Raw genomic sequence first — 19,247 nt, 5'->3', positions numbered from 1 at the left:
TGGGTGGCTGCATATGTACAAAAGTTGAGGGGTGAAAGCTCCGTGTATGAATGAGGGACTGGGTACCTCTGGAGAGGTCTGGAAGAGTCCTACAGGACTCCTGGGTTCCCAGAGAGCAGGTCCCTCACTCACCCATGTGGGACTTAGGCTGGGACCTAGGAGAGGCTGGTGGTTAGGGCTCTTCGGAGCATCTCTCCTGGACCTCTGTGTCCTGGACATCTGCTGGGTGCACAGGGTCACCCAGGAAGCTGGGGCCAGCAGGGAGAATCAGGCCCCAGGCTCTCTCTGATGGGGATTGGGGAGAGTTATGGAGGGACTACATTTAGCACAGGTTCATCCACAGTTTGAATGCACAATACAGGGGCACCGTTGACGTTCATATTCATATTTTATTACCTCCAACCCCAATTTGTGTGCTCATCTGGAAGCACAGAGGAAGAAGAGTGCCAGATATTAATTTGAGAGAAACAAAAATGCTGAAATATGGCATTCCTGATACTCTTCCAAGTCAACTCTCAACACCCCCATTCTCACTCTCACCATATAGCGAAACTGAGGTGGCCAGGGATTTGTCCAAGGTCACACAGTGGTTTCTGAGTTTATTGACGATTACAGCTGACCAAACTCCTTTTTCCGAAGTTCATTCCTTTTAATCTTGCCAGTGATGGTTTTGGGCAGCTCTGGGACAAACTCCACCTGGTTGAGGAGAAAGCAAATCCACCCTGACTTAGTCCCACTGTCATTTCCTGCCAATCCCCCCTCCCCTCCTTTGCCCCTGCACAGTCCCCCAGACAGGCTGTCACCATGTGGTGGCCTAAATGGGGCCCACCAAGGATGCCATGTTCTCCTCCTGACCCCTGAAGTTGGATGCAGCCCTGGGGCAGGCTTTGACCGAAGAAACGTGAGTGGGAGTGAAGTGTGCCACCTCTAACAGAAGAGTTGGGAACCACTGAGCCTGGCCACCCTCTCTGTCCATCTCTTATAGCACCTGGCAGATACCTGTATGGTGGCTCCTTTATCCTGGTCCCAGGAGAGCCTGGACATGGTGAACATGTGACATGAGCAAGGAAGATGCCTTCCTTGTTATAAGCCACTGAGACTTTGGGGGCTATTTGTTCCCCACAATAACATCTAGCCCATCCTGCCTGCTTCGTGCCCTCTGTTCTCTCTAGGAGGCAGCAGAGCCTGATGTTAGAGGCATGAACTCTGTTGTCCAATATACACGGGTCTGAGTTCAGCTCTGCTTTTTATTAACTCTAATCTCTGGCAATTTACTGTGAGTCTGAGCCTCAGTTTCTTCTCTGTGAAGTAGAATGCTTAGAGCATCTCGGGTTGTGGAGATGGTCTATTACTATTAAATGAAATAGCAATGCATGTGAAGCACTGAGTCCAGGGCCTGGCCCACATGCTGCATGTTCAATAGACGTTAGCTCTGCAGCTTTCTAGTCTGTATTGTCAACATTCAGACAATGAAGCGAAGTATGATTACAGAGGAAGGAAATGGGAACTTTGGCAATATGTATCCTTTCAAACTTTGCTTTTAAATAAATAGGATAATATCATGTATATTCTTTCATTTCCTTTTTTAGTCTTAATAATATATTGTGATTTTTTACATTAAAAATATCTGCAGTATTTTAAATTACAGGAGAATATTAAATAAATTTCATGAATAACAATCATTTCTCTATTGTTGGACATTTTTGTAGTTTGCACACAGCATTTAAAACAAAAAAGGTAGGGGCCGGCCCCATGGCCAAGCGGTTAAGTTCGCGCGTTCCGCTTCCGCAACCAAGGGTTTCACCCGTTCGGATCCTGGGCTCGGACATGGCACCACTCATCAGGCCATGCTGAGGAGGCGTCCCACATGCCACACCTAGAAGAACCCACAACTAGAATATACAACTATGTATTGGGGTGAGTTGGAGAGAAAAAGCAGGAAAAAAAAAAAGAAGATTGGCAATAGTGGTTAGCTCAGGTGCCAATCTAAAAAAAGAAAGAGAGAAGAATAAAGAATATCAGAATGCATTGCATGTTGTAAGGATAAATATCATTTTGTCAATTTTTATTTGTTATGTATGTATATATGTTTTGAGCTGCAATATAGAATGTATTTCTTAGCATGAATTATGCTTAAAAACAGTTTGGAAGCTGCTGATTCGGATTTCTGTCTCAAATTTTGAAAGACTTTAAACAACCTTCTTGGATAGCGTTGGGCACTTGTCTGATTTTTTCCTTTAGGTTAACGTGCCAGCGATGGATTCTTTTTGGGTTTCTGAGACAGAATAGAGGTTCCATTGGATTAAGTTGGCTCCGCCCCACCCCTACGCCAATTGTCTCATCTGAAGAGAAAAATGCTAGTCCCATTGGCTGTTTAAGGTTCACCCCAGCCACCCTCTGAGACTTGGGGCAGCGAAGCAGCAGGAACGGCTCAGGGGACCAGCCCGTCCGTCTGCCCTCACTCACCTTCCTCGGGTACTTGTACGGAGCCGTCACTGACTTCACGTGCTCCTGCAGCTCCTTGGTGAGCTGGCCCCTGTCCCGGGACAGAAACTGTGGGGTCAGGACAACAAACGCCTTCACCACCTGCGGTGCAGAACCAGATGGGAGGCTCAAGGTGAGTGCCAACCAACTGAATAGTTTAACAAAGTAAATATTTACTTAATGAACAAAAAAACCAAGTTGACACTTGAGTCTTTGGAACAGGACAGGACCAGGTTCTAGTGCCAACACTTCCAGTCTCCACTCTACGCCTCGCAAAGTTACTTAACCTCTCGTACCCTCACTTTCCTTCTCCGTGGAATGGGGACAGTACAGGTTCATTCCTCGCTGGGTTTATGTGAAGATTCCACGAGATAATACATGTAAAACATGAAGCTAGTTTAACTTTATTATTATTCCTATCAGCATTATCTTCCTCATCATTTTTGCTATTGTTGTATGTATACTTCTGTGCCTGGAACCTTGTGGGCATTTAATAATTGTGGTAATTTATTATTCTTATGTTATTATTTATGTACAGGGCCTTGTACATAGCAGGTGCTCAGTAAACACCTGCTGAATCAAGGAAGGCATGCTCTGGAGCCAGACTGCTTAGATTCTCCTTCTGGCTCCACCACTGTGTGATCTGGGCACGTTGTTTAACTTCTTTAGGCCTCTGTCTCCTTATATACAAAAAGGGTATAATAAGTGTCCTGAACTCACTAGGTTGTTGTGAGGAATAGATGAGTGAGCACATAATAAGAGCTCATTAAAATATTAGACGTCAGCAGCGGCAGCAGCAGCATTTTCAGTCACACATGAGGCCACAGTGCCCCCTGGTGACCACACAGTGTAAGTGCACACGCACACCAACTGCGCCCTCCCTCCAGCCTAGGTCCTGGGTAGATATGGCCTGGAAGTTTCCCCTGCACCTGCTTTCCCAGTGCCCACACAGACACGATGCCCTCCGTGTCCTCTTCCTCACCTCGCCTCGAATCAGGTCCGGGCTGCTCACCACAGCTGACTCAGCCACTGCTGGATGCTCGGCCAGGGCACTCTCCACCTCTGTCGGCCCGATGCGATACCTGCAGGATCGATGGTTCCTTCTCTGGTTCTGAGCAGATGCCAGGGCTGGGGTGACCCAGGCCCTCGAATCTCATGTTCTGGGGGCTCGTATCTCCCCTTGGCACAGAGGGTAACTGTCACAGGGAGTCAGAGGCCTGCGAAAGGCTGTGTAGCGGGACCACTGCAGGAGACCTGGACGTTCCATGCTAAGAAACACGAGGCACAGATGCTCTTCAGGGCGTCTGACCTCGCTGCTTCTGGGAGGGAGGAGAGTGGAAGCTCCGTCCTCCTAGAGCTCTGCAGCTCGGCTTAAGGAGCCTCCTCCAGCATGGAACCTCTTGGAAGCCTCAAACTTTATCTTAAACATTCATGAAAGTTCTCCATCCCATTCCCCACTACATCAGCATTTGCTTTAGAAATTAAAAAATAAAACAAACTCAATTTCCCTGAAATAACCAAGAGAGCTTTTTACTTGTGTCATTTTTCCCCCTAGATCATGTAAGGGTTGGGACAGTGGGTTGGGAGACAGACTACCATGGTTTGAATCTGGGCTACAAACTGTACTATCTTTGAAACTTTAGGTAACTTACTTCACTGGTCAGTGACTCAGTTTTCTCATGCGTGATATGGGCATAATAGTTGTATCTACTGGGTTATACGAAACACTGAGGAGAGTGCTTTCACATAGTAAGTACTCCATAATGCTTAGCTGCGATGATGATGATGATTTTCTGCGACATGTTGTGCCCATCAGAGGAGCATGGAGAACAATCTCCTCCCACCAATAGGAGCCAAAACAAGTCTCCCTTCCCATGCCATCCCTCCTCTTTAAATTGCGTGATGTCTTATTATGGTTTTTCTTCCAGACCTTCTTGAACTTCGTTTTGATTGATTCTTCTGGATGCAGGGGTTGGGGGAAGTGTACAGATACCCCAGGGCCAGGGCCCCATAGACACGGCTCTGCTCAGAATTAGGCTGAGGGTCCCGTGCCCAATGCATGGAGGAATGTCTGGGAAAGCTAGACCCCACCAGGCATGTGAGGGTGATCCTTCCTGGCTCAGCCACACCTACCCAGAGGCATTGATGACATCATCACTCCTCCCCAGGAACCAGATGTAGCCCTCTGCATCCATGGTCGCTCTGTCCCCAGTGTTGTAAAAGTCCCCACACTCCACTTCTGCTGTCTTCACAGGGTCATCCTGTAGACAGAACACCACCCCTTTATGGAGAAGGCAGCGAGTTTAGCGATGAAGAGCTGCAAGCTGGGGCTCAGATCTGGATTCGAATCCTCTTTCTCGCTCTACCTGGCACCTGCTAAAGTTTCATCACCTTTCTGAGTCTCTTTTCTTTACGTGCAAACACTCAATGCATGCTACTGCTCCATTAGTGGACAATATGAAGCCAATTTTAAAGACAATTTTTCAAAATAACACCTCACTTTTGTGTGGCACTCCAGTAGAAGACAATGTCCACTGGAACATGAACTTGTGTATTTGGTTCACTGTGAGAAGATCAGCCTCACACAGGGCCTGGGCAGACAGGAGGTGTCAATAAACATTTGCTCAATGAATTTTCTTCCCAAAACACTACCTCACCTGATCCTCACAGAAAGTCTATGAGGCTGGTATTATCTTAATTAAACTTTTAATTTTAAGACAATGGTAGACTTGCATGCAAGTTGTAAGAAATAATACAGAGAGCGCCTGTGTGCCCTTTATCGAGTTTCTCCCAATGGTAACATCTTGCAAAACTTAGTTTAATGTCACAACCAAGATACTGACATATATGCAATCCACTGAACTTACCCAGATTTCCCCAGATTCTTACTTGTACTCAATTGTGTGTGTCTGTTTGTGTGTGTGTGAGTGTATTTAGTACAATGCAGTTTTATCACATGTCAGCTTGTGTGTCCACCACCAGAGTCAAGAGACAGAACAGTCCCGTCATCACTAGGAGCTCTCATGTGGCTTTTATATCCACGTCCACCTCCCTCCTCTTCCTTCTTCTACCTCCCTCTCCATCGCTAACCCCTTGGTAATGACTTTTCTATTCTCACACTTTTATAATTTTATCATTTTAAGAATGTTCCATAAGTGGAATCATATAGCATGTAACCTTTGGGACTGGCTCTTTTTTATTTTCTCATTCAATGTAGTTTCCTAGAGATTCATCCAAGTTGTTGTATTCATCAATATAGGTTGCTCCTATTTATTGATGAATAGTATTTCACATTATGAATGAACCACAGTTTGTTTAACCATTCACCCATTCAAGGGCATCTGGGGCGTTTCCAGTTTTTAGCTGTTATGAATAAAGCCGCTATGAACAGTTGTGTACAGGTTTTGTGTGAGGCTGGCATTTTTTATAGCCCACGTTACAGAAGAGGAAACATGCTCAGAGAGGCACAATCACTTCCTCAAAGTCGCTCAGCTGGTCAGTGGAAGGGTTGGTATTTGAATTTAATTTTTGGTCTACAGACTGTGCACTTGGCCCCTGAGCCAGTGTGTTGGCATCTTCCTTGTTGTGGAACATGACATGATTTTAAGAAGTTCCAGAATAGAAATATTTTAGAAATTTTGAATCACATCCCTTTTGAGATTCGCTTCTAATTGTTCTGATTTGGCTCTGACGTGTTTTTAAAAGCTCTGGAACTACCAGGAGGAAGGTATGTTTCAAGATTGGAACTTTTAGTGGGAACAGGATGTAGCTAAAAGTTAAGAAAATTATTTTGTTTGTATTATTGTTATGGTTATAATTGTCTTCTGCTTTTGGCAAGTGATACTGTTTTCACTTGTGACAACAAATCAACTTTTTAAAAAATACAAATATTTTAAAGTAAAATAATAAGTGGATTTAGAGAGAAAAATTAAGTGATAATATAAATGATGCACAGAAAAGGTAAAAAATAGTGGATGTGGATATGGATGACTGAAATTTAGGAAACACTGCATCAAGGGGTACAGCAAAGTCCCACCCCCATTCATGTGCCACTTGAACTGCTGTCCAACTCAGTGTGCTGTGTTTTGATACAGCTGACCTGACACACCGCTGTGGACAGGTCTTCCATGGGAATGAACTTTCTTCATGCCGGTCATCTGAGGTAGGGTCAGAGACTGAAACCTGGATGATGGGACTCACACATCCAGGGAAGCAATGATGCTCTTAAGGCCAAAGAAAAGCTCCTGAGTGGTAGGGGGACAGTATCCCATCTACCACACAGATGTGGGCAGAGTCCACAAAGACACCCAAGTGGGTTCTTAACCGTGCCTGCTTTTAAAAAATACTATGGGGAGTGATGTAAAAAAATGGCTTACCTACGAAGCTCTAAGCTCTTGATCCCCCATAAAACATCAAAAACAAACAAACAAATTACCAGGGTCTGTCTGAGCTTACTTTTCAAGAGCTCTGGAAAAGAGTCAAAGGTTTACAGCAACCATGCAAAGACTCAATCAAGGAAAAGCCATCTTCAAAATGATAGGAAAGTTTCATGCCATTTTTACTCAGCCTTGTCCCCCCTTTCCCCAGCATGGCAGATTTGGTCTTGAGTAGACAGTAGCCAGGTTCCCAGTCCCCCTGCTCCAACCAAAGGGAGCAGAGCACATCTTATTTGCAAATTATTGTGTACATCTGTTCTAACCTGTCGGGGGGACACCTGAAGGCCTGATGCAAGGCACTCATTTCACACAACTCAGAATACAGATGGGAAGAGCAGCAGGCACTGCTCATAAAAGCTACAAGGCAGACTATGAAACTAAAGATGCCTGAGCTAAGAGATTATGGGTGGAGATATACAGTAGACCATCAAGATCTGGAGGAGAAGGTAGGGAGAGATTTTCTGGGAAATTAAGACATTCAAGACAGCTGTGAACATGGGGGAATTTCAAAGGTCATCACATCCCCAGGAAGGATGCATGCTCAGGAAGTCCTGAAAAGACCTGAAGCTTTCACGTCAGGCTGATCCCTAGGCTCAGAGCGAGCCTGGCTATGTGGTGGAAGGGCGCCTCACAGAGAGCCAGTCCACACAGTGGTTGTCCCCTGTTTGTTGTTGTTGTTGATGTTTTTGTTTGTTTGAGCTCCTGGCGCTCAAGGAAATCTCTGTCAAAACATTAGCTGAGGGGTTTTCTGGGAAGGTGGTGGCACAGGAGGGCTTTGAACTAACCTCCTCCCACGGACACAACAAATTGACAACTACCTGTGGAGCATTTACCTCTGAGAGAGAACTGGAAACTGGATGAAAAGAACTCCCACAACAAGGGACAACACCGACAGAGGTGGAAGAGGCAGAAATACCTTTCTTCTGAGCAAAACAACACATTCTAGCTGCAGGGCTGCGTGGCTAGGAGCAATCTTAAGGTACAAAGCTTTTCCTGGAGGAGCAGGGGTCTGAGCAGGAGAGCTATGCCACAGTAAGCTGCTTTTGAATTCAGCACAACTGAGATGGTTGTTATAATACCTGGCTTTGCTGGCTATTAAAACCAATGGGGAATACCCCCAGAAGAGCCATCAGATATAAGACAAAGAAAAGCTTGCTCTTAAAGAGCCCACACACAAACTCACCATCCCAGAAACCAACAAAAAATCACCAGAAAGAAAGGTGCATAGTCCTTTGGTAACAGAGACTCACTTGATAAGTTCTGAGCATGTCTCAGAGAGGCAGGAGACGGCTGGGCCCACCTCCCCAGGGACTGAGACACTGGCAGCAGCCATTGTTGTGACTTAGTACAGGCATGCTAACACAAATGTTGGCAGATACCATTGGATTTCTTCCTTTGGACTGTTATCCCTGGGACTTGCCCCGCCCACTAGAACACTAGTTGAATCCAGGTCAGCCAGGGGAGGCAGCCTGCCCAAGGGACTGGCCCCACCAGCCACCAAGCCCAAGGAACTTGTGGGCCTGAATAGATGGGGTGTGTGGGACCTCTTCAGCAGGGTGAGTGGGTCTGCTTCAGTGGGTGCACGTGGGGCAGGACTGCATTGGCTGGGTGTGTGGGCCTGTGGGTGGTGGGGCTTGTCAGCTGCAGCAGACTTCTGCCACTCTCCTCCTTAAACAGCCATGCAGGAGATCTGTCCCACCTTCAATTGTGTGCTGCCACGCCTGGGGCTGGCCCCACCGAGCAGCACTCCTGAGAGAGCTGACAACATCCTTGCATGCCAAAGGCCTACAGCAATGGTGATCCCCTGAGCCTAGCAACCAGCCATGCTGGTGTCCTGACTCACTTAACAGCAAAACAGCAGCAAGCGTGTGCTATTAGACCTTGCAGCCAGCTGCGCTGGGGTTCCTCTCACCCAACAAAGTGAGCAAAGTGACTGTAGCAGCTGCATATAGCTGAGCCATACAACCAGCTGGCCAGGGGTCAGCCTAGCTTATTCATGCACCTGCAGCAAGAGCGGCCCTGCCACAACAGAAGGGCACAGGTAGCCCATACAAGGGACACTTCCATAACATTTGGAACTGGTGACAAGAGGGAAGCACATTGCTGGGCCCCATAAAGCACCTCTTACATAAGGCCACATCTCCAAGATCGGGAGACGTAGAAGATCTGCCTAATACATAGATATAGGCACAGAGAAGTAGAAAAAATGAGGATACAAGGAATATGTTCCAGTTAAGGGAACAAGACAAATCCTCAGAAAAAGAACTAAACAAAACAGAGGTAAACAATCTACCTGATAGAGAGTACCTGCTAATAGTCATAAAGATGCTCACTGATCTTGGAAGAGGAATAGATGAACACAGTGAGAACTTCAACAGCGAACTGGAAAATATAAAAAAGAATCAATCAGAACTGAAGAATACTATACCATAATAGAAATGAAAGATTCACTAGAGGGAATCAACAGCAGAGTAGATGACACAGAAGGACGGATCAGTGAGCTGGAGGAAAGAGTAGAAGAAATCACCCAAGCTGAACAGAAAAAAGAAAAAATAATTTAAAAGAATGAGGACAGTCTAAGGGCACTCTGGGCCAACATCAAGCATACTAACATCCATATCATCAGTGTCTCAGAGGAGAAGAGAGAGACAAAGGGGCAGAGAACCTATTTGAAGAAATAGTCACTGAAAACTTTCCTAACTTAAGGAAAGAAACAGATATCCAGGTACAGGAAGCACAGAGAGCACCAAACAAGATGAACCCAAAGAGGCCCATACCAAGACACATTTTAATTACAATGTCAAGAATTAAAGATAAAGAGAGAAGCCTAAAAGCTGCAAGAGAAAGGTAACAAGTTACAAACAAAAGAAACCCTATAAGGCTATTAGCTGACTTCTCAGCAGAAACCTTACAGACTAGAAGGGAGTGGCATGATATTTCAAAGTGCTGAAAGGAAAAAACCTACAGCCAAGAATACTCTACCCAGCAAGGTTATCATTCAGAATGGAAGGAGTGATAGTTTTCCAGACAAGCAAAAACTAAAGGAAGTTATCTCTAAGAAACCAGCCTTACAAGAAATGTTAAAGGAACTTATTTAAGTGGAAAATAAAAGACCACAAATAGGAATAAGAAAATTATCAAAGAAAAACAGTCACTGGTAAAGGCAAATATACAGTAAATGTAGCAGATCATATAAAGCTAATATGAAGGTCAAAAGACAAAAGTACTAAAATTGTCTATTTCCATAAGAGATTAAGGGACACACATGCACCAAAAGAGGTTAAATATGATATCAAACACATAAAATGTGGGGGGAGGGAGTAAAAGTGTAGGGCTTTTAGTAAAACGTCAAACTTAAGAGACTATCAACTTAATATAGATTGCTGTTTACGTATGTTATTATATATGAACCTCATGGTAATCACAAACCAGAAACCTATAATAAATACACAAAAAATAAGAGAAATAAACTACACACTTATCAACAGCTACTTTAAATTTCAATGGACTAAATGCTCTAATCAAAAGACATAGGGTGGCTGAATGGATAAAATAACAAGACCCATATGTGCTGCACACAAGAGACATACTTCAAACCTAAAGCACTCACAAACTGGAAGTGAAGGGATGGGAAGAGATACTTCATGCAAATGGAAATGAAGAGAAAGCTGGGGTAGCAATACTTATATCAGACAAAATAGACTTTAAAACAAAAACTGTGGCAAGAGACAAAGAAGGGCACTACATAATGATAAAGGGAACAATCCAACAGGAGGATATAACACGTGTAAATATCCATGCACCCAACATAAGAGCACCTAAATATGGAAAGCAATTATTAACAGACATAAAAAGAGAAATAGAGAGTAACATAATAATACTAGGGGACGTTAACACTCCACTTACATCAGTGGATGGATCATCCAAACAGAAGCTCAATAGAGAAATAATGGCCTTAAATGGCAAATTAAACTAGATGGACTTAGTAGACATATGCAGAACACTCCATCCAAAAACCACAGAATACACATTCTTTTCAAAGGCACATGGAACACTCTCTAGGATAGATCACATGGTAGGCCGCAAAACAAGTCTCAATAAATACAAGAAGATTGAAAGACTACCAAATATCTTTTCTGATCACAGTCATATGAAACTAGAAATCAACTACAAGAAGAAAACTAGAAAAGTCACAAATATGTGGAGATTAAACAAAATGCTACTGAACAACTATTGGGCCAATGAAGACACAAAAGAAGGAATCAAAAAAATACCTGGAGACAAATGAAAATGAAAATATGACATACCAAAATTTATTGGATGCAGCAAAAGTGGTAGTAAGAGGGAAGTTTACAGTAATACAGGCCTACCTCAAAAAACAAGCAAAATCTCAAATAAATACTCTAAAGTGCACCTAAAGGAACTAGAAAAAGAAGAACAAACAGAGCCCAAAATCAGTATAAGGAAGGAAATAACAAAAATCAGAAGGGAAATAAATGAAATAGAGACCAAAATGAAAAAAAAGAAAAAATCAATGAAACTAAGAGCTGGTTCTTTGAAAAGATAAACAAAATTGACAAACCTTTAGTTAGACTCACCAAGAAAAAAAGAGAACACTCAAATAAATAAAATCAGAAATGAAAGAGGAGAAATTACAATGGACATCTCAGAAATACAAAGGATCATAAGAGAATACCACAAAAAGGTATATGCCAACAAATTGGACAATCTAGAAGAAATGGATAAGTTCCTAGAAAAATACAACCTTCCAAAAGTGAATCAAGAAGAAATAGAGAATTTGAATAGACCAATTACCAGTAAGGAGATGGAAACAGTAATCAAAAACTTCCCAAAAAACAAAAGTGCAGGACCAGATGGCTTCCCTGGCAAGTTCTACCAAACAATCAAGAAGACTTAATACCTGTCCTTCTCAAACTCTTCCAAAAAATTGAAGAGGAAAGGAAGCATCCTAACTCATTCTACGAAGCCAACATTACCCTGATACCAAAACCAGACAAGGACAACACACAAGAAAGAAAATTACAGGCCAATATCGCTGATGAACATCGATGCAAAAATCCTCAACAAAATACTAGCCAATTGAACACAACAATACATTAAAAAGATCATACACCGGGGCTTGCCCCATGGCCGAGTGGTTAAGTTCGTGCGATCCGCTGCAGGCAGCCCAGTGTTTCATTGGTTTAAATCCTGGGCACGGACATGGAACTGCTCATCAAGCCACGCTGAGGCAGCGTCCCACATGCCACAACTAGAAGGACCCATAACAAAGAATATACAACTATGTCATGGGGGGCTTTGGGGAGGAAAAAAAAAATCTTTAAAAAAAAGATCATACACCATGATCAAGTGGGATTTATTCCAGGAATGCAGGGATTATTCAAGAACCACAGATCAATCAACATGATACACCACATTAACAAAATGAAGAATGAAAATCACATGATCATCTCAATAGATACAGAGAAAGCATTCAACGAGATAAAGCATCCATTTATGATGAAAACTCTGAATAAAATGGGTGTAGAAGGAAAGTACCTTAACATGAGAAAGGCCACATATGACAAACTCACAGCTAAAATCATACTCAATGGTGAAAAACTGAACACTATCCCTTAAGGAACATGAAGCAGACAAGGATACTCACTTGCACCATTCTTATTTAACATAGTATTGAGTACTGGAAGTCCTAGCCAGAGCAATCAGGCAAGAAAAATAAATAAAAGGAATCCCAATTGGAAAAGAAGAAGTAAAACTGTCACTATTTGAGATGACATGATTTTATATATAGAAAACTCTAAAGAATCCACCAAAAAACTATTAGAAATAATAAATGAATACAGTAAACTTGCAAAGTACAAAATCAACATAGAAAAATCAGTTGCATTTTTACACACTAACAATGAAATAGCAGAAAGAGAAATTAAGAATACAATCCCGTTTACAATCACAACAAAAAGAATAAAATACCTACAAGTAAATTTAACTAAAGAGGTGAAAGACCTATACACAGAAAACCAGAAAATATCATTGAGAGAAATCGAAGAAGACATGAAGAAATGGAGAGATATTTCATGTTCTTGGATTGGAAGAACTGACATAGTCAAAATGTCCATACTTACTAAAGCAATCAACAGACTCAGTGCAAACCCTGTTAAAGTCCCAATGACATTTTCCATAGAAATAGAACAAAGAATCCTAAAATTTTTATGGAACAATAAAAGACCCCATATAGCCAAAATATCCTGAGAAAAAAGAACAAAGCTAGAGGCATCACACTCCCTGATTTCAAAATATACTACAAAGCTATAGTATTCAAAACTGCATTGTACTGGCACAAAAACAGACACAGAGATCAGTGGAACAGAATCGAGATCCTGGAAATAAACCCACATATCTATGGACAGTTCATTTTCAATGAAGGAGCCAAGAACATACAGTAGAGAAAGAAAAGTCTCTTCAATAAATGGTGTTGGGAAAACTGGACAGCCACATGCAAAAGAATGAAAGTAGACCATTATCTTACACCATACACAAAAATTAACTCAAAGTGGAGTAAAGACTTGAATGTAAGACCTGAAACCATAAAACTTCTAGAGGAAAACATAAGCAGTATGCTCTTTGACACTGGTCTTGGCAGCATCTTTTCAAATACTGTGTCTTACCAGGCAAGGGAAACAAAAGAAAAAATAAACAAATGGGACTACATCAGACTAAAAATTTCTGCACAGCAAAGGAAATCATCAACAAAATGAAAAGACAACCTAACAATTGGGAGAAGATATTTGCAAACCATACATCTGATAAGGGGTTAATATCCAAAATATATAAAGAACTCATACATCTCAACAACAAAGAAACAAACAACCCAATTAGAAAATGGGCAAAATATATGAAGAGACATTTTTACAAAGAAGATATACAGATGGTTAATAGGCATATGAAAAGGTGTTCAACATCACTAATTATTAGGGAAAAGCAAATCAAAACCACAATGAGATACCACCTCATGCCCATCAGAATGGCTATATAATTAACAAGACAAGAAATAAAAAGTGTTGGAGAAGATGTGGGGGAAAGGGAACTCTCATACACTGCAGGTGGGAATGTAAACTTGTGCAGTCACTATGGAGTATGGAGATACCTCAAAAAATTAAGACTAGAACTACCATATCATCCAGATATTCCACTTCTGGGTATTTATCCAAAGAACACGAAACCACGAATGTGTAAAGATATATGCACCCCTATGTTCATTGCAGCATTATTCACAATAGCCAAGACTTGGAAACAACCTAAGTGCTCATCAACTGATGAATGGATAAAGAAGATGTGGATATATATACACAGTAGAATACTACTCTGCTATAAAAAAGATGAAATCTTACCATTTGCAGCAATATGCATGGACCTTAAGGGTATCATGCTAAGCAAAATAAGTCAGATGGAGAAAGTCAAATACCATACAATTTCACTCGTAAGTAGAAGATAAAAACAACAACAAACACATAGACATGGAGATTAAATTGGTGGTTACCAGAGGGGAGGGGAGAGGAAGGGGGGCAAAAGAGGTGGTAGGGCACATGTGTACGATGATGGCTGGCAATTAGTCTTTGGGTAGTGAACATGATGTAGTCCACACAGAAATCGAAATATAATGATGTACACTTGAAATTTATAGTTATAAACAAATATTACCTCAGTAAAAAAGGAAATAAAGTAAATGGATATGAAGAAAAAAGAAGCTACTTGCAAGCTGCTTTGAGAAGTGTTCTTTTTTGAATGCTAGCGATAATTATCTTGTAATATATGCAGTGTTTACCAAGACTTGTAATAGCAAAGTTTCTAACAAGCTATATGAAAACTGCATTCAGGAAAGTGTTCTTTCAGTGAATGTAGTGCTACCCATTCTGTACTGCATGCAGGGAAGGGTTTAACAAGACGCAATAAAGATGTTTCTAACAAAGGTACTTGCAAACTGAGTTCAGGACACTTTTTTCAATAAATGGAGATGATACTGATTCTTGTAATGCATATAGTGAAGTGACTAGGACTTGTAATAAAGCTGTTTCTAATAAACTGAAAACAAAACAAAACAAAAAAACAGTAACTGAATATAAGCTAAAGGAACAGACACTTCAGTGATCACACATGACGAACAATAGTCTTTGCAAAACGAATTTGGAAAAATCTCAAAAGAAAGAGCTACTATAGCCATCAACAGTCAAAACAAAAACAAACCCCAAAATCAGAAACTTCAACCCCTGGAGAAGTGGGAGAATCTGATTTCTAGAGTTACACATTATAGTAGTGAAAGGCTCAGCTTTCAACTAAAAAAAATCACAAGGCATACAAAGAAAGGGGAAATGTGGCTCATTCAAAGGAATAAAATTGATTGACAGAAACCATCCCCGAGAAAGCCCAGACCTCAGACCTACTAGGCAAATAATTTAATCAAATGTGTTAAATATGGTCAAATAGCTCAGAAAAAGAAATGGACAAAACTAAAGGAAGTCAGGAAAATGATATATGGACAAAGTGAGAATAGTAACAAAGAGAAAGAAATTGTAAAAAAGGAACTAAATAAAGATTCTGGAGCTGAAAAATACAATAACTGAAATGAAAAATTCACTAGTGGGTTTCAACATGTTTGAACTGGTATAAGAAAGATCAGAGAACTGAAGATAGAACAACAGAAATTATTGAGCCTGAGGAGCAAAAAGAAGAAAGAATGAAGAAAAGTGAAAAGAACCTAATGGACTTCTGTGACACTATCAAGCAGACCAACATATGCATTATGAAAGAAGGGAGAAGAGAGAGAAAGGGGCAGAAATATTATTTGAAGAAATAATGCCCATAACTTCCTAAATAAGATGAAACACTTGACTCTACAAATTCAAGAAACAAAGAAGTCCAAGCAGGATAAACCTGAGACACCTACACCAAGACACATTATAATCAAACTGTCGGAAACCAGAGAAAGAGAGAATCTTGAAGGCAGCAAGAGAATTCACACACAAGGAATGCTCAATAAGATTATCAGCTGATTCTCATCAGAAACCTTGAAGGCCAGAGGTACCAGGATTACATACAGTCATGTGTCACTTACCAATGGGTATATGTTCTGAGAAATGCATCATTAGGTGATTTTTGTCATTGAGCAGACATCAGAGTTTACTGAAGGGGAACAAAACTTGCCACCCCAAAATGTATCTCTTTATAGGAGGATTGTTTTAGACTGATTATTTTTAAGAAATAAAAGACAGAAGTGTTTCTTGTTACCTCCTTCTTAGCTGCCTAAAAGACCTCAGATTAAAAAACCTGTCTCAGGAAGCAAGCTATCACCTTAACATAATATGAACTATGTGGTAGACAGAGAAGAACCTAAAAAAGCCTATTTGTTGGGCTCCCCTCTGTGTTCTTCCGTTTCAGTGTGGCCAAACACACTTGTCTTCCAAACATTTGCTCTTTTTCACCTGCCTGTGAATTGCCTTCCTTCCCTTTGAAGTCCCTGACTCTCCCCACCCCCAACAACTTGTTTCATCCATCTGAGGAGGGTATTTAAGGTGAGTGCTTTAGCCGTTTTGGTAAGCTACTCAGTTTTCCTAGTTTTCTTCCATGTATACACGTTATTAAACTTTCGTTTGTTTCTTTCCTGTTAATCTGTCTTATGTCAATTTAATTCTTAGACCAGCCAGAAGAACCTGAAAGAGTAGAGAAAAATTTCTTCCTCCCCTGCACTACTTACACAAGCCTAGATAGTATAGTCTACTACACACCTAGGCTATATGGTACTAATCTTACAGGACCACTGTTGTATATGTGGTCCATTGCTGACCAAAACGTCATTATGTTGGGTGTGACTGTAAAGAGCTTCTATAACTCAGAACAAAGAAACACCAAACAATCCAATTAAAAAATGGGGCCAGCCCAGTGGCACAGCAGTTAAGTTCACACATTCCACTTCAGCATCTGGGGTTCACCAGTTCAGATCCCAGGTGCGGACATGGCACCACTTGTCAAGCCATGCTGTGGCAGGTCTCCCACGTATAAAGTGGAGGAAGATGGGCATGAATGTTAGCTCAAAGCCAGTCTTCCACAGCAAAAAGAGGAGGATTGGTGGCAGATGTTAGCTCAGGGCTAATCTTTTCTCACACAAAAATGAGCAAAAGATTTGAAGAGACAGTTCTCCAGAGAAGATATACAAATAGCCAATAAGAACACAAAAAGATGCACAACATCACTAGTCATTAGGGATATGCAAATTAAAGCCACATTGAGATACCACTTCACACTCATTAGGATGGCTATTATCAAAAAATCAGAAAAATAACATGTCTTGGAGAGGATATGGAGAAGTTGGAACCCCTGTCCTTTGCTGATGGGAATGTAAAATGGTGCAGCCACTGTGGGAAACAGTTCCTCAAAAAGTTAAAGATAGAATTACTGTATGATCCCAAATAGTAGAAATAATCAAAAGTCCAAGAGATTACTGAATATACCAAATGTGCTATATACATACAATGTCATATTATTCAGCCTTAAAAAAGAAGGATATTTTGTTACATGTTACAACAAGGATGAACCTTGAAAACATTGTGCTAAGTGAAATAAGCCAGACACAAAAGGGCAAATGTTGCATGATTCCCCTTATACGAGGTACCTAAAATAGGCAAATTCATAAAGACGAAAAGTAGATTAGAGGTTTCCAGGTGCTAGGGAGAGAGAGAGCGGGAAGTTCTTGTTTAATGGGATAGCAGTTTCTGTTTGGGATGGTGGAAATTTTCTGCAGATGCACAGTGGTGATGGTTGCACAATATTGTGAATTCACTCAGTGCCACTGAGTTGTATGCTCAAAATGGTGAAAACAGCAAGTTTTGTGTTATATATATATTTACGTCAATAAAAAGAAAAGAGAAAAGGGGCTGGCCCCGTGGCCGAGTGGTTAAGTTTGCGCGCTCCGCTGCAGGCGGCCCAGTGTTTCATTGGTTCGAATCCTGGGCGCGGACACAGCACTGCTCATCAAACCACACTGAGGCAGCGTCCCACATACCACAACTAGAAGGACCCACAACGAAGAATATACAACTATGTACCGGGTGGGCTTTGAGGAGAAAAAGGAAAACATAAAATCTTTAAAAAAAAAAAAAGAAAAGAAAAGAGAAAAGCAAACAAATCTCAATGGAATAGTAACATCATCTCGTTGTCATGAGAGCAAGTGAAACGGGAGACATAGATGTGGGCATATGTGAGGAAATTTTTGCAGAATAAAATATCCCATGTCCAATAAAGAAAATATCATTGGCTCTGGACCATCCCAGTTCAATTTAACCAGAATCTCTGTGGTTGGATCCAAGCACTAATTTTTGTTTTTGAGGAAGATTAGCCCTGAGCTAACATCCGCCGCCAATCCTTCTCTTTTGGCTCAGGAAGATTGGCTCTGAGCTAACATCTGTGCCCATCTTCCTCCATTTTATATGTGGGATGCCTGACACAGCATGACTTGCTAAGCTGTGTGTATGTCTGCACTGGGGATCCAAACTGGTGAACCCTGGGCCCCCAAAGCGGAGTGCGCAAAGTTAACCACTATGCCACCAGGCCATCCCCAAGCACTAATTTTTTTTTTTTTTTAAAGATTTTATTTTTTTCCTTTTTCTCCCCAAAGCCCCCTGGTACATAGTTGTATATTCTTCGTTGTGGGTTGTTCTAGTTGTGGCATGTGGGACGCCGCCTCAGCGTGGTTTGATGAGCAGTGCCATGTCCGCGCCCAGGATTCGAACCAACGAAACACTGAGCTGCCTGCAGCGGAGCGCGCAAACTTAACCACTCGGCCACGGGGCCAGCCCCAGCACTAATGTTTTTTTTAAAAATCTCCTCAAATGATTCTAACGTGCAGGCATTGTTGGGAACCACTGATCTGTCCACATGTAACTCTCTGTTTATTTTCTCTTTTATCCAAACTTAAAGTTGTGCTGCTGAGGATTAAGGCTAAGGCTGGCATGTTTGCATTTGAAGAATAGTACCACAAGAAGCCCCACTGAGGCCATCACATGAGGGCAACAGTGATGCCAAGAGACCTCCAGTGGCTGTGACTTTGGAGAAAGGAAATGGAGTGTGAGATCGATTTCAGGGTCTGTCCACCCTTCCATGGCCAATCTTTGGAGCTAAAATTTCCTCTTACTGGTCACTACTGTTCTGAGAGGGCTAGGGTTTATCTGATTAAGAGTTTCAGCAGGATACCTTATAGCCTATAGCAGTTTCCTATACTGCCTGGATTTCTCATGTAGAGTTTGGAGTCAAAATCCC

The 19,247-nt window shown here is 41.7% G+C and overlaps 1 protein-coding gene across 4 annotated transcripts in view; it reads right to left on the bottom strand.

The window, feature by feature from the left end:
* Positions 1–369: 369 nt before the first annotated feature.
* The window catches only part of LOC103566614 (acyl-coenzyme A synthetase ACSM1, mitochondrial-like), a 44,124-nt gene continuing 25,246 nt past the window's right edge, over positions 370–19,247 (bottom strand). For all 4 annotated transcript variants that reach the window (XM_070568461.1, XM_070568462.1, XM_070568464.1 and 1 more), the window contains 4 exons: positions 4,618–4,745; positions 3,467–3,566; positions 2,467–2,586; positions 370–696 (listed from right to left, as the gene is read on the bottom strand). In XM_070568461.1, coding sequence (XP_070424562.1) covers positions 610–696; positions 2,467–2,586; positions 3,467–3,566; positions 4,618–4,745 — 435 coding nt within the window. In that variant the 3' untranslated portion in view covers positions 370–609. The remainder of the gene's footprint in view (positions 697–2,466; positions 2,587–3,466; positions 3,567–4,617; positions 4,746–19,247) is intronic.

This window comes from Equus przewalskii, chromosome 12 (assembly GCF_037783145.1).
Source record: "Equus przewalskii isolate Varuska chromosome 12, EquPr2, whole genome shotgun sequence".
Lineage (NCBI taxonomy): Eukaryota > Metazoa > Chordata > Mammalia > Perissodactyla > Equidae > Equus > Equus przewalskii.
The sequence above is the reverse complement of the archived record's forward strand: the minus strand, read 5'-3'. Positions and strand labels throughout refer to the sequence as shown.